The sequence below is a fragment of the Ictalurus punctatus genome, chromosome 15 (genome assembly GCF_001660625.3).
Source record: "Ictalurus punctatus breed USDA103 chromosome 15, Coco_2.0, whole genome shotgun sequence".
Classification (NCBI taxonomy): Eukaryota; Metazoa; Chordata; class Actinopteri; order Siluriformes; family Ictaluridae; genus Ictalurus; species Ictalurus punctatus.
Genome location: NC_030430.2, coordinates 4,903,826 through 4,919,452, shown reverse-complemented (window position 1 = coordinate 4,919,452; position 15,627 = coordinate 4,903,826). Strand labels below are relative to the sequence as shown.

Genomic DNA, 15,627 nt, shown 5'->3' with positions numbered 1-15,627 from the left:
TGGCGTAAAGCTCCTACAAAATGAAGTTACGGTCTATAATGATTTATTTTGACATGTACAGTCTTCCAAGACGGCCTTCAATTGTAGCGCGTTGGTATGACGTCTCATCATCTCGATCCTCTCTTTGCAAATCTTCTTTTGTTCAGTATCATGACCTAATCCTAACGCCCCATGGAATGCTTACATTGAGGTAATTCTTAACTGGAACCATCGGCTGAAAATAAGGGGATGGATGCTTAAGCATATCATCCATCTTGCTAAGACTGGTTCTGTGGCTCTTTTTTTTTTTTTTTTTTTTTTTAAAACAGAGACAGTAAATCCATCAGCTTTTGCTCTGCTGCTTTCTCATCCCCTCTATTTTCCTAATTAGATAAACAGATCAAACGACATCCAGCTCTCGGCACAACACTGCCGTCGGCCACATACTTTTAAAGAGCCTGAACCAAAACAGTTTCCATGTAATCTTGGAGACGAGTTTACAGAAAAGCAAGTCTTGTGGTTACAGAGCAGAAAATGAGGATTTGGCTGAAGAGGAATGTGTAAGACACATTCCACTGTCTCTTCTCCTACCTTTTCTTTCTTTCTTTCTTTCTTTCTTTCTTCTTCCTTTTTCAGGCATTGCTACCGCTTTCTGAGAAGTGCTGACATGAAGGAAATTTACGACTTGAATATAAATCTTTATAATTAACGTGTAATTTTCGATTGCATCAAAGATTTATATTGTTATTAAAATGTCGGGGGGGGGGGTTGTCCACTTTGTTTGGTTCACTTGTGTTAATGGTTTCCTACATCACCCGCAATCCCGTGTGACTATCTACTCATAGTGGTGCAATGAGAGTTAACTCCTGCTTCATCTCTATATAAAGAGAGCGATGCAGCAGCGCTTTAGTCGGTCCAGCTCTCTGTCCTTCTCATCTGTACACTCTTTGCTCTAACAGAGGGGTGTCCAATCTTATCCGGAAAGGGCCGGTGTGGGTGCAGGTTTTCATTCCAACCGAGCAGAAGCCACACCTGATTCTACTGAAAGCCAAGATCAACTCCTTAAACTGGTGGAGTCAGGTGTGGCTCCTGCTCGGTTGGAATGAAAACCTGCACCCACACCGGACCTTTCCGGATAAGATTGGACACCCCCTGGTCTAACAGATCATCTTCCAAAGCTTCAACTTTCATGCTAATTTCACTGTAAACTCCACCCCCTCATCTTCTTGTATATTGCTGTCTAGCCAAGTCCAGCATTTGCACCAAATTCTACACTAATACGACGTTGAACTTTGCTGGAAAATGGCAACCGAGAACAGAGGCCTTTGCTCTTTTTGTTTTTAGGAGTGAACAGCAAAACCAGACAGTTTTTTTTTTTTTTTTTTTTTTTGTATTCCCTTAATGTTTGAAAATGAAGTAATGTTGAATATTTTGAAATGCAAAAAGGCCTGATTTTTAAGACAAAATGCTCCTTGCGTTTCGAGAAACGTATGCGTTCGGCACCGTGTCGGTGAGATCCTCTGAACGATTTCCACACGCTCGATGGCAAAAGAGCCGATGTTATTTTTATCTCTCGAACCCGATAAGAGCATCAACATTAAGCAGTGAACGCCTCATTTGTGCACCGAACCATTAGGAAGAAGCAAAACATTTCAGGAATGAATAACAGTCGTGGAGTACTCGTGCAGGTGCTTCGGTTGCAGAGACGCAAAAATGCGAAAACACACTTCCGATCGTTAACCCTGACTCGTTCGCTGATCTTATCGACAACAAGGAGGGAAAAAAAAATCACTTGGCTGCCCTGAGTGTTTCCTGCTGTCGTGGGACTGTTGTACACTGGAGACATGTCCTGCTCACATAGAAGCTTTGTCCCATGTTGTACTTGCCCAAAAGACCCTAAAAGCCGAGGGATTTATCGCTACAGAGTTCATCTTTTGTTACAGAAAGTGCTCTGATTTTGTCGAAATACAAATCTGGAGGGGGGGGTTACAATGTGGCTTAGTGGTTATCGATTTTTCTTCTCACCTCTGGGGTTGGCGGTTCGAATCCCGCGACCCTGTGTAGGAAAAGCGGCACAAAAAATGGATGGATGGAAAAACTGTCAGACGCACACCTCTGTGCTTGTATCAGCAGAAGAGTTTTGCTTTCAGGTCGTCCTGCAACTCTTTTCATTTGACTGCTGGTTTCTCTCTCTTCGTTCTTGGAGTGAAATCTTGTGTTGCACACCGTAGTTGTCGTGCAGTGAACCTTCTGCCTGCATATTATCGAAGCAGTTGCACTGACAGGAAAGTTTAAGATCTGTGCTATGGCTCTGTAGCGTTTCCATTTCAATGTGGATCAATAACCGTTTTCTGTGAGAACTTTACGATGCTCTTTCACCTTCACCATAATTGCGACTTGTTCCCGACGCCTGTTATAATGACCCCATGTGCGACTTGCCGGAGAATATATTTTTTGCAGCATTTAATATCTAGAATTATTCATTTTTTTAACAAAAGCAAAAGTGTCCAAATGCTTATTTCGTGTTTGTGTATATAGCGATGCAACTGTTGTCCAATATCTTCATCATTGTAATCCGTTTGTGTGTGTGTTTTTCTCCAGGACTACCCTAAGAACAGACACCCAGGCTGGAGCCGAGGCTCGGTAGCATATCACGCAGGTGAGTCCCACTTAACATTGCTTAAAAAAGAAAAAGTCGACCTTCTACTACACTCTCACACGCCATTCACACCTGTTTACATGTAATCAAATGTTTCTGTAAACAACAAATGCTGAACTGTCCGTAATGTAATATGCAAATCACTTCATTAGATGCGATAAACAACTTCCTGCATTCCTGGTGGAAAGATGGCTAGTGTGTTAGACTTATTGGAATCTTTATCCGTACTCCTCATTCAGATATAATCCTGATACACAAACTGCGATAAATGCAGGTTATCACCGCTTCAGCCAGTTTGACCGTGTGTGCGTATATGTGTATGTGTGTGTGTATATATGTGTGTGTGTGTGTATATATGTGTGTGTGTGTGTTCATGCACTGCACCCACAGATCACTTGGTCTGCCTGTGATTAAGGTTGTGTGCCGGTGACCGGAACATTGTGAGTTCAGATCCAGTAAGTGTGAGAGTCATTGGGCCGTGAGCGAGAAGCTGCATTCTGAGAGATCATTTCATTTTAACCACTATTTGCTTTACACATTTTCTGATTTATGTCTGTGTTTGTTCCTGTGTAGCAGCTCTGTCCAGGCCTGTTCAGAATTTTCTAAGAATTAAAAGTGCATGTCTTTGTCTCTCTGTGTGTGTGTGTTTGTGTGTGTGTGTGTGTGTGTGTGTGTGAGTGTTGTATCTGTTGATGCGTGTTGTGTGTATGTCTATCTGTTTCCGTGTGTGTGTGTGTGTGTGTGTGTGTGTATATATATATAATATATATATATGTATGTGTGTGTGCATCTACCTTTGTGTGTCTTGGTGTGTGTGTCTGGGTTTTTGTCTTTGAGTGTGTATATCTCTGTATGTCAGTCTGTGTCTGTCTATATTTGTATATGTCTGTATGTGTGTCTGTGCATGTCTGCATTTGTGTCCGTCAGTTTGTGGTGTGTGTGTGTGTGTGTGTGTGTGCGCGTCTCTGATTCTCTTTCATTCTCTCTGTAAAGACAGTCGTGTACCTGCTGCCCTGAGGCAGACGGTCGACTGACTTCACTGCTGCATTGATCTTGTGTGTACACTCAATCGGTGAAGATGAAGATCAGGACCCGTTTCCAGAGCCATCATCCTATATTCCCATGTATCCTTCGTGTAAAGCTGTAAATCCGTTCTATTGTGTGTCCGTTTCTCTTCGCCACTGCTTGTCCGTGGTTTACGTGGAATTTTTCTCGAGGGCTTTCTGACTGTGGCCTGTGTGCTCGGGACCTGTGTGCTCTATGTCTGCGGCTCTGTGAGGGCCTGAGCTCTGATAATGGGCTTCAGGATATAAGGTTATGAGACGGCGTGTGGTTATCGATGAAGTGGAAGTCCTTAAGACTTGGGACTGTATCTGACTCGGCAGACGTCCATCCGAGAGAGGCACCTGCAGCATCAGATGGCGTGAAGGAGCTTTGTATAGAGTTAGCCCCCAGTGTCAGTACCTCCGAGTTGCCACCCAGTCAGTTAGTCTGATAAGCTTCTGACCTTGTGCTACCAAGCCAGGGTGATGGGTTGAGGAGTTTATGTAAGTGGTGCTGGCAGTACTTGGAGGACTCTGTCATAGACCTGTGCAGCACAGGTCTTAATAAGTTCTTATATAATGTGTGATTCATGCGATTACATGCATGCAAGGCTTTCGTAGCACCCCACACTCGCAGTACCTCACTACTCCTAAAGCCCAGCTCACATGCAGAACCATACTTGCGCTGCTCGATTGTAGACTTTCTAGCAGCACTTTTTAATTTTTATTTTTATTGATCTAACAAACGAAATTCCAGCCAGTGCTGTAATGTAAATTTCACCATCATGCCTGCACTCGGCTTATCGCATTGTTCCTGCACCTCCACTATTATTCTTCCCTACGCTGTGAAGAAAACCTCTCTGCTTATCGCACCCATCAGGCCACTGCTGTTTGTTATCGAGACCTAAAGGAGTGCCATGTTTATGTTGCGCGTCTCCTGAATAAGCTTTGGCAAGACCTCAGCAACGGGCCAGGTGCAGGGGTCACGGGTCATTAAGATCCCGCGATCTATATGATGCCCCTATTTGTGACTCGTCGGCCTTTGAGCGATCGCACCTGATGCTAGTGCCAGGTGTGGTCCTATACATAGAACCCTTTTTGGGTTTTATCCCAGCTGTTTTTCTGTCTGTTCAGAAAAAAACAAAACAAATCTAGAATACGTCTTCGGCCCGTTACACAAGCTGTCCGGGTCGGACATTTGCAGCGTTCCTTTGAGAACGATGTCATAGGAGGAGTAGGTAGCTTGAACTTTATGCGAAGGGTAAGATTACTCTATCTGATTTAATGCTTTGCTTGATTTTGTCAAGTGGGTTGTTATACCCGTAAACTGTTGTGCTGAGACAAATGCAGTTGGCTGTTCTTGGCTGGATATAACCGGACTTGACTTGAGGAATCTACTGATGTCACAATCAACTCTTTATATCTGGTGCTCTGCCTTAAGTTTTGTTTTGCTGAAGCGGCAGCATCCCAGTGGAGATATCTCCTCTCATCTTTTCCAGACAGCTCGGGTCGGGTGCCAAAAGTCCAAAAGTGTTCCAGCAGGCCGAGACAGCGCACCTATGTCCCCTATCTATTTTTAGCCATCTTCTCCCACACCGGTTGCAGTGTTTTCTGCGTTTGTGGTGTAGTGTTGTGACAGGGGCCCGCATTGGAGTCTTAACGATACACTGTCTCCATCACCCTCCCATATTCAGATCGAGATTGTTTAAGCAGGATACTGAGCCAGGAACGGGTCCCATGACAACTTCACAAATATTTACCAGCTACACGGTGCAGTGGGCTTTTTGTCTGCATTCTACCTTTTCAGTGTTTGTTTTTTTTTTTTTTTTTTTTTTTTTTTTTCTCTTCGCATGTTGTTGTCTCTGTCTTGCCATCGTTAGTTTTGCTCTCTATCAGAAAGCTTAAACATACAGAGCAGTGAAGATGTCTAGATGAAGTAAAAAAGAAGGCTGTTCTGTGTTTTGGTTTGTTTTTGCATCAAGAGCATAAGACATTCTGGCATCATTAAGACCAGAGCATGAGAGGAATGTTCTAGCTAATACGAGGATACTTCAGTGTAGATTAGGTCTTTAGGGTTAGAGCAGGTCCTGTTAAAAGAAACAGGTGTAGATAATGCTTTGCCTCTACGTCAGGCTTCACTATAAAGCCTTTCTCACTACAGGTTTTCGAGCTAGTCTAGAGTTACACCATGACACTTTTCTAAGCACTGCAAGCCTCGAGGCACTGAAATCCATGTCTTTCACATGACACGACATCACCTTACTGTTATACAGTCCTGAAAATGCTCATTGACACCTTTTTATCTTCAGCAACTCTCTGATCACTTCTTCCAAAAATGCACGAATCCTCGGTGTAACTTTTGATCAGATATTGGTCTTGGATAGGCATACGTTCTTGTACGACATCAGGAGTATTAGACCAGTTCTTTCCAAGGAGACTTGATGGTTACTATTTAAGACTAGCTGTGGGTTGGTCTTCCTGCACATGTCATTTTAGACCTTTATAACTGATCCTGAATCAGCAGTCTGACTTGTCTTCAGTCTTCCTAAATTCACTCATGTCAGACTACTGCTGCGTCCTCCTCCACTGGTTACTGGATAAAATCCTGATACTTGTTAACAAAGCCAAGAATACACCAGTCATCCCAATATCCGATGGTAGTGGTCAAATCCCAGGCTGTACCTTGACCCCTCCACCATCACAATATTAGGAAAGCGAGCATCAGGACCTGCATCCGAGTGGTGGAGCAGAATGAAAACTTATTAAGCACTGATTTGAGCGCGGTTCCTGGAAGTGCAACAGCTTGTTGGTATCTTAAGACTTGGGCCAATCTGCACAAGCAAAGGGACTTGTTTTTTTTGTAGGCAGTTCTGTATGTCGGTCTACAGAGGAATGTCTGCCAAATGCCATAAATATATATGCCTTGGAAGCCTGTAGCCTTGAGGCTACCATATCTGTGCGGTCGGTAAAGTTCTGTGTCCTTCAGAATAAATAGGCTAGTTGTACACCCCTACTGGTACCAGTGCATAAAGTGAAATTTAAAGCCTTCTGACTTGTCAGTGTAAGCTGTCTTTGTCATTACCACTAAATTATACTTCTAGGCCGAGGTGGAGTCCATGCTAGTATTAGCTGTGCAAAGGAATTATTCATGCTTGCCTTTTTTCCAAAGAGGTTTAGACTTCAAAAGACTTCAAAATGGTGGACGACAAGTCCTGTTGAGTTTCAAACACTACTAGCATCAGCATCTTTCCGCAAGTTTTAAAATTGTGTTTCGTATTATATCGAAGACTGTGTCTTTTGCAAAACTTACTGTTGCTAATTCTCAGAACAATCTGTGTGGGTTGTTTCCTACAGATGATGGGAAGATCTTCCACGGTAGTGGAGTTGGAGATCCGTTCGGCCCACGTTGCTTTGAAGGGGACATCATGGGCTGTGGGATCATGTTCCCTCGTGACTATGAAGGTGAGATCGCGTACAAGTATCCTGTTAATCAGAGCACATCGTAGCTGGTCGGATAAGCTAGGACAGGGGTGGACAAATCGTAAACATGGCCATTGCCTAGCCCTCCGGACAAGTAGATACTACTTGTAGTAAAGCATGGCAAGGTAGTTCCTTGTGTTGTTGGAGATGCAAACAGACAAATATTTTTAACCTCAAGGTGATTGTGTGGGGTGCTAGCAAGGTATTCGACAGCTTTACTCTGCTTTTTATTTTTGCCTGGTCGTGAAATCTTCTTGTCTTGAATGTTCAGGCTACTGATTTGTCCGCTCTGTACAATAAAAGAGATAATGATAATAAGTCTTTATTGATCACACATGCATTACAGCACAGTGAAATTCTTATCTTCGCATACCCCAGCATGTCAGGAAGTTGGGGTCAGAGCGCAGGGTCAGCCATGATGCAGCGCCCTGGAGGGGAGAGGGTTAAGGGGCTTGCTCAAGGGCTCGACAGTGGCAGCTTGGCAGTGCTGGGGTTTGAACCCCTGACCTTCTGATCAGTAACCCAGAGTCTGGAAGTGCTGGGGCTTCAACCCCCGACCTTCAAGATCAAGCTAGCTAGCCCCTTTAATTCATTGATAGTCATGTTAGCATTTTATGTCATGTTAGAATCAACATGTAATATAAATAAATGCAAGACATCACATAAAATCCTCCCATTTCCCAAGCACTATCCATTTCCTTGATTTCCAAAATTTGTCTTAAGGAATCCAACCAAGCTAGTCAAAAAAGACATAGCCAAAGTAAAATCAGTTTTCTCTAATAATCAGAATAAATCTTCCTCTTCATTAAGACGTAGCTTAGCTATGGGAACCATTTCACAATAAACACCATTATTTTTTTTCCCCAGTGAGGAGGGCATTAAGCCAGCAGCTGCTTTTAGGTAAACTTTACACATAAAGGTCTGCCTGTTCCTCTTCTATAAGAGAAAATCAGTGTTTTAAGCATAATCTCTGCGACCGAGAAACAAAAGATAGCGATGTTTCCGTCAAGACTTAAAAATCTTTTTTCCAAGTATGTGGTGTAATCTGGATTTCGCATGTCTTTGTGTATTTCACATGTTGTATTAGAAGGATGAAACTGCATAGAGAATTAACTCAACATGTATGGGATATTTTCCGTACGAGCGTCCAACACAGTATTACCCTTAATTCTTTCTCCCACATGGTTCTAATACCTTCCATGCAAGCTTTGTAAATGGCTTTATATTAATGCGCTCGTTCTAGAGTAACAGTGTGCACACGGGCTTGTATAGCGGACACTCGACATGAATGGATTTTTATTTATTTTTTCTTAAAACGTGTTATTGTCGATAACGTGAAGTAAGGAGAAGTTTATTTAACATTTTTTTGGAAGGAGTCTCCAGTGTCACTTAAAAAAAAAATTCCAACACCGTACAGATTGTTTTTCTTTTCTTTTTTTTTTTTCTTTTTTTTTAAGCTACATTTCTTTGATTACTTATCTTTAAGAGAGGAAAGATGAGCGGCTGGTGAAGGAACACCGATTTGTAGCTGCGAACATAAATGATAAAAGGAACTGACATGTTTCACGGACATTCCACAATGCTAAATGCGACTATAAATGGATAAAACACGAGATCATCTTTAAGTAATAAAAAAATTGTAATATGTTTGCAAATTTCTGTGGTATAAGAGGAATAAATCACTTCTGTTATTGCGAAATATCCTTCGAGTTGGTAAGCATTGTTGATTTATTTACGTACAACCGCGTATTCCCTGCTTACAGCAGTTTGAAATCACTTTGGTTCCCTTCACTTGTAGAAAGGTTTTTTTTGTTTTTTCTGTCTCTTTAAATTTACATGTATATATTTTTTCCATTAGATGAGGTTGATGATGGAGAGGACATAGCCAAGAATCCTGAGCAAAACCGCGTTCAGAACGTACTGTATCTAAACGATGAGGAGGAGGAGGAGGAAGAGGGAGATGACGCAGAGCAAGAGCAGGAAGGCAGGAAGGTTATGGTGAGCTTGTCCTGACATTTCCACCTGACTTCTAGTGTAAAAGATTCATAGACTAATAATCATGCTTTACATTCATCTAAATGAAGAAAGCACAATGGGGGCAGGTAGCATTGCTGCCTCACAGCTCTAGGGTCCCTGGGTTCGATCGTGAGTTCGGGTTACTGTCTACGTGGCGTAATACACGTTCTCCACGTGGCTTGCCGCCCGGTTCTCCAGTTTCCTCCCAAGAACATGCCGGTGGATTGGCTTTTCTAAATTGCCCCTTGGTATAAACGTGCGTTTCTTCACGGTGCTCTGTAGTGGACTGTCAGCCCATTCAGGCTGTATTCCCATCTCGTCCTCGGTCTTCCTGGGATAGGCTCCAAATCCATAGTAACCCTAATCGGGATACACCCAGTTACTGACGACGAATAATAATCAATGTAATTATCATAATGAAGTTTGATACACCCAGTATCAAACTGGATACACCCAGTTACTGACGACTTCAGGCTCGTCTCGGACTGGTTTTTAATTGCTAGATCTACTTTGATTATTCTATTATATCGGCCAGGTATATACACACACGTTTGTCTTACTATCCTTGCATTAGTGCAACTAATTACTGCTATGCCTGTACCTTAATCTAACCCTAACCTTAACCTCAGTAACCAAAAGCAAGCATTTAGGCTCTTTGTTTGTTTGTTTGTTTGTTTGTTTGTTACTGTGACCATCCAGTCAAAGCTGCCAGAGTTTCCTATCCTTGTAGGGGACCCAACAGGATATTAAAACATGCCTCTGTCCAACCACACAGACAAACGCGTGTGTTACGTTTGTCACTGCAGACTTGCTTATATTTCTTTGCTCTCAATGCCCGAGTGTGACCCGTGACCCTCTCTTTCATCATGACTCACCGCAGTGGTGTTAACAGCATAATCAGCCATGTTTCTTTTCCACAACAATTGTGTCCTGATAGACGGGCACTTCGACTTAAGTCAGTTACAAAACTGAAACGTTGCATGAATCGTTATCAATACTCTGTGCATGTTTTAAGTCAGCAGTGTTGTTTTTATGGAAAAGGCCAGATCTTTGTGCTCAGGTTTTGTCTGGGTGTGAAAGTTGAGCAGCATTAATCATGGGGGATTTCAGTACTTAAGTAACCACAAAGAATTCTGGCTTTGCCTCCACTAATCATGAAGGGTTAACGTGTGCACTTTGCCACACTTTTGCAACAATATTTATGTGTCCACTGCTGCGCGTCGTTACTCCACTCCTGAAAATTTTTACAACTGTACATATTTAGTAAGTGAGTGTTAGTTTAGGACTCGGAATTGTTAGTGTGAGATGGGCCTGTGTAAACTTTTGTTGCCCTCAAGCTTTTTGTACATAAAAAACACGAAAAAAAGCCTGACAGCTATCTGAGCCAAATATTGCGCACTTCTAATTCCTCAAAAGTACATGGCATTTCTAACTAAGCTTTGTGTGCTATGAGAAGCAGCTGCTGTATGAGCCTGCGTCTCACGGAGGTGGCTGCAGAAATGTGACTCGCTGTCGCCCCCTAGGTGTTCTTCACCCGCAACGGGAAGATCATCGGGAGGAGGGAGGTCGTGGTGCCGGCCGGAGGATTCTACCCCACCGTCGGCATGCTGAGCACCGGAGAGAAGGTGAAGGTGGATCTCCACCCTCTCAGCGGCTAACGGAGACTACAGAGACTACAACCAGTCCCGTGTCAGCAGTTCAACTGTGAGCTTGTAGCATCATGAACGGTTTAAAAGGGAATCAGGGAACATTTAAGTCTGCAAACTGATCTAATGTTTCTTTGTCTTTATTATTATTCATGGGTGCACACTGTGGAAGATTTTGTTTTGTTTTGTTGTGTTTTTCTTCTCCTTCATATTAATTGCCATGGAACCAAAAACGGCAGTGCGCATGGTTTTCACTCACGCTGGAATAACGATGCATATCTTACTGTCTTTACATCTTTTTGTCCTTCAGGGGCCGAGCTGTATTCTCTTTCTACGGTTTTATTGATGGTTCTGTGTGTAACCATGTTGAGCGGCTGTATTCAGAGTTGAGCATAGTGTGTGAGTGTGTGTGTGTGTGTGTGTGTGTGTGTGTGTGTGTGGGAAGAAATTAACACTGAAACTGCATACACTCATATAAGGGCTACTCAGACGGTTACATTATTATGTATTAAATAGCACCTATTCACAATTTGTACTAAAGGGCTTTTCTCTTAGCTTTTTTTTTTTTGGACTATTTTTTTGTCACTAATTTGATATTGGCAATATTATATCTTTGGGTAATACTAGTGGGGGGGGGGGGGGAGCGTCATTTGAGGCCAACGTTAAAACTCAAATCAGGGGTGGACAAATCATAAATTCATTAGCTGGCACATCATTCAAGTAATACCTCCTAAAGTGCTGCCAAGTACCAGTGTTAATTGACAAGGCTAAAAAGTGGCAAGCTAATATAGAGACAAACGTGTATCAAATTCCCTGCATAGGGAATGAGATCGAATTGGTGCCCTTGACACAAAACTCAGCAAGTTGTTGGCTAATAGTTCGGCTATTAGCCGTGATGTTTTCTTCACACCGCACATAAAAAAAACATTCTTCGTTCTGGATATCGTCTTCGTTTTTTTTTTCTAAATGTTTACCCGTGAGGCGAGGGTGTGTCGAGCTCCGCAGTAATCCTCTGTTCACACTAGTAAGAGACAAGCCACTCAAATCACTTGTAGTTCGTCTCTTGTGGGCGTGCACGGTCTTAAAAATCGAGGAGAAATGGTAGTAGCTATATATAGCTTCTAGAGCTAGCTATTTAAACACAAATGCTAATAATTCACTATTCAGAGTGAAAATGGGTTTACTTGCTAGGCTTCATATTCGCCTTGTTGGCAGATAAGTAAAGCAAGCTACAGTCATGTAAGTAAAAATAAGTACACCCCTTGGAAATTGTTGACCTTTTTTTATGGACAAGCAAACATTTGATCATCTTTGAAGCATTGCCTATTAATGAAGTTGATGTACTTGAACAAAACCCCAAGGGAAACAATTGTGGAGTGGAAATGCCTTTTCAATCATTTATTCAACAGAAAAACTGCTATCCTACAGTGCCTACTTGTCCAGTGGGCAGCTAGGAATAAAAAACGAATTGCCTGGACATTGTCCTGGGGGATATTTACATCGAATTGACACCACATTCTGCCAACGCAGGTCATTTATATAGTCTAAATCATTATCTAAATACGCACTGTTTGTCATACATATATGTTTTATTTTATTTTATTTTATTTCATGAGCTTACAGTAGGTGGCCAGCTTTTAAATCCCCAGCTCTGAATACAGCGAAACTGAGTTCTTGAATTAACAAATGAGTTATATGAAGTTGATTTTCTGTCAGATGCATAGTTCATATGTAGCGCGCTCTCTCTCTCTCTCTCTCTCTCTCTCTCTCTCTCTCTATATATATATATATATATATATATATATATATATATATATATATATATATATATATATATATATATATATATATATATCTATCTCACCGGCTGTACTGATGCCACAGCAAGTAACAAAGAATCACTTCAGGAAATAGCTGAATGAATGAATGAATGAACAGAGTGAATGGAGAGGGGGGGGGGGGGGGAGAGAGAATGGCATTTCGGTTTATAAACAGCATGTATTTAAGGGTCAGTCGCATCCCTGAGCGTCACGATCCTGCACCTTCCCCTTTCCCTCACAATCTTAAAGCTGGTGACATTTCTACTTTGTCATGTTTCCGTTTTGGTTTTTTTTTTCTTGATCAACTGACATTCAGGAAGAAAGTGCCACTTTGTTATCGCTGCCCCGTGGAAATGAGGCTTTGGGCAGGAGCAGAGAAATGTCACGAGGTAAATGCGTCATCAGCAAGAGGTCAGTCACGTAGTTTTGCCGTGACGTACACTTTTCTGAGACGCTAAATGCAATCTGGGGGGGAAATATATATATATATATATATATAAAAATCTAGAAATAATTACCAAGGTTTATTTCTTTATGCTGGTGCGTTTGTATTGTGTGTATGCAAATCAGCAGGGCCGTATTCAGAGAGCTGTTCTGTTCACATGGTGAGAATTTCATTCCGAAATTGCGTACAGTATTCAGACCCTTCGAGGTAACTCCGTACTTTCAGAAGCTGTGCGAGAGTTCCACGCGTGAGGTGATGTTTGAGTAAAGCTGAGGCATGGCTCAGTTTCCTGCATTTCTGAACTTGGATGCATTATTCTTGAGCGAGTTGACAAATCAAAATAGTGTGATAAAACGGCTTTAATCCAATGTGCACGTTAGGATTTCAGGGCCTAGATTCAGAATCTCGTGGCTTTAAGTTGTGCGAAAGGAGTATCAGTTGGTGTGCAATATAAAACAATAACGCAATGCAAACTAGGATGTGCTGGATCAAGTGCTGTTTTCTAAGCTGCTGAATAATGAAGGTGGAAGCCATTTAGTTTAAAGTGAATAATGTGATGATGATTATCTACAGTATAAATATAGAGATTTTCTTCTTCAGTCTGTATTTTCGATCCCTTTTTTGGGATAGAACGGGAAGCCCAGAAGTAACCAAAGTCTTAACGTATGCAAATTGAACCGCCTTAACATTGACAGAACTCTGAATACGGCCCTGAAGCTGGAGTCTTAAGACCGTGTCTCAGGTTGGACGTGTTTTTATTTTCTCAGTCTCTTGCCAGCAATCCATGTCTTGTTTTTATTTCTTTAGTTAAAAAGCTTTTGATCAGTCCTTCCAGGATTTCGCGATCGCAGAAACGACTGCAAAATCAAGCAAGCTATTCGGAGGAGCTTGCTATTTTACGTGTCACGTGACGTCATCAGGCCGTGCGTTCAGCCAAAGCCGTCTTCGATTCACATACATCGAATGTGAGGACAGCTGAAAGGTCTCATTTACCACCAAACGTCACCGCAAAACGCCGTGCAATGCAATTTCGCCAATTCGTGTAGTTTTCCGCAAATATATATATATATTTTGCATCGCAAATTTTGGGGAAAAAACAGCTGCAGCAGAATCGAGAATTTTTGACAACAGAATAACTGTGCGGAATCCTATATGGACTGATTGATTTGGCGTGTGTGTTTGGCACGTTTTGTAGCCATGATGTGTGTCGTTGACTGGATGCCATCACGTTCATACTTTAAAAAAAAAAAAAAAGAACAAAAATAATGAAGCTGAAGATGTTCTTTGGCAGTGTGTGCTTTAACGTGAGCTAATCCAGTTCACTAACGCCCTGAGCACTTTACAGCAGATTGATTGTGTGGGTAACAGTGTGGTGGTGAGCTGGTTTTACAGCTGTGTGTGTGTGTGTGTGCGTGCGTGTGTGTGTGAGATGAAGGATTTTGGAGCAGGGATCACCGTGACATATTTATATCACATATGCATTTTCTGCTCCAGCCATCTTGGACTGAGCCCACCGATCTGCAAACCTCAGACAGTAATTGTTTTCGTCTTGTCTTCATGTCCCACAATTCACAGAAATGCCGTGTAGTTTTTTTTTCCATGTTGGTTTATGCCAAAACTGTCACTATGGATCCTTCAGATTCTCCCACTAAAAGGGAAGACGATTAATTATGTTACATATCTGTTGAATGATGACATTAAACCACATTTGCTTCACATTCAAGTGTTTCTTCTTCCCTCCCTCCATAAATCGAGAGATTTCGCCATCTTTTTATTAAGAATAATACATTTTTGCACGTGTCTGGAAAAAGTGTGGAATTTTCAAGACACCCCATTTCCAGAGCTCATTTCCATTTTGAGGGAGAAAAGAAAAAAAGCACTACGGACTTTCTCATTAAGTAAATCTATACACTCGAGCCGCTGAAGGTTTTAAATCAGTTGTATTTATTCTCTTGTATCAAGCAGCCTCTCTGCTGCACATTTGATCCGCTCATGACACCTTCATGACTTTGAAAACAAGCAAGAAAGCTGAATGTTAAAAGTCTGGAAAGTTTTTTTTTTTTTTTTTTTTTTTTTTTTAGAAACCTCTGGTGAAAGGCTGATCCGAGTTCCCCCCCACGCAACAGAAAAAGGATGAGTTGTGTTTTTTTTTTTTTATAAGGAATAAAACAGGATGTGTCCTGATGTGGCAAAGCAGACTTACTGTTATTTTATCAACGCTCACACTTTGCATTTATTATAGACTGATATGCTGTCATTTTTATCCATTTATTGTACCTGATATCACAAGAACACAAACAGGCGTTCCCCTCAGCAGCCTTATTTTTTCCTCTTTCTAAAAGCGCACCTATTATGGATTTGAAACGTGCCTAGTTTTGTTTTAAAGCTCTCATACAATAGATGTACATGCATCCGAGGTCAAAAAACACTTTAACATGCTCATAATTTAAATTGCAGCGTTACCTTTTTTCCCCCCGGTGTCACAAACGACTCATTAAATGATCTGTTCTAAAGGATTCATTCAAAACTCCTCCTTTCA

The 15,627-nt window shown here is 41.7% G+C and overlaps 1 protein-coding gene across 3 annotated transcripts in view; it reads left to right on the top strand.

Moving 5' to 3' along the window:
* The window catches only part of spryd3 (SPRY domain containing 3), a 46,821-nt gene extending 32,015 nt beyond the window's left edge, over positions 1 to 14,806 (top strand). For all 3 annotated transcript variants that reach the window (XM_053686541.1, XM_017487094.3, XM_017487095.3), the window contains 4 exons: positions 2,581 to 2,638; positions 7,036 to 7,143; positions 9,020 to 9,159; positions 10,701 to 14,806. In XM_053686541.1, the coding sequence (XP_053542516.1) occupies positions 2,581 to 2,638; positions 7,036 to 7,143; positions 9,020 to 9,159; positions 10,701 to 10,835 (441 nt within the window). In that variant the 3' untranslated portion in view covers positions 10,836 to 14,806. The remainder of the gene's footprint in view (positions 1 to 2,580; positions 2,639 to 7,035; positions 7,144 to 9,019; positions 9,160 to 10,700) is intronic.
* The last annotated feature ends 821 nt before the right edge of the window (positions 14,807 to 15,627 follow it).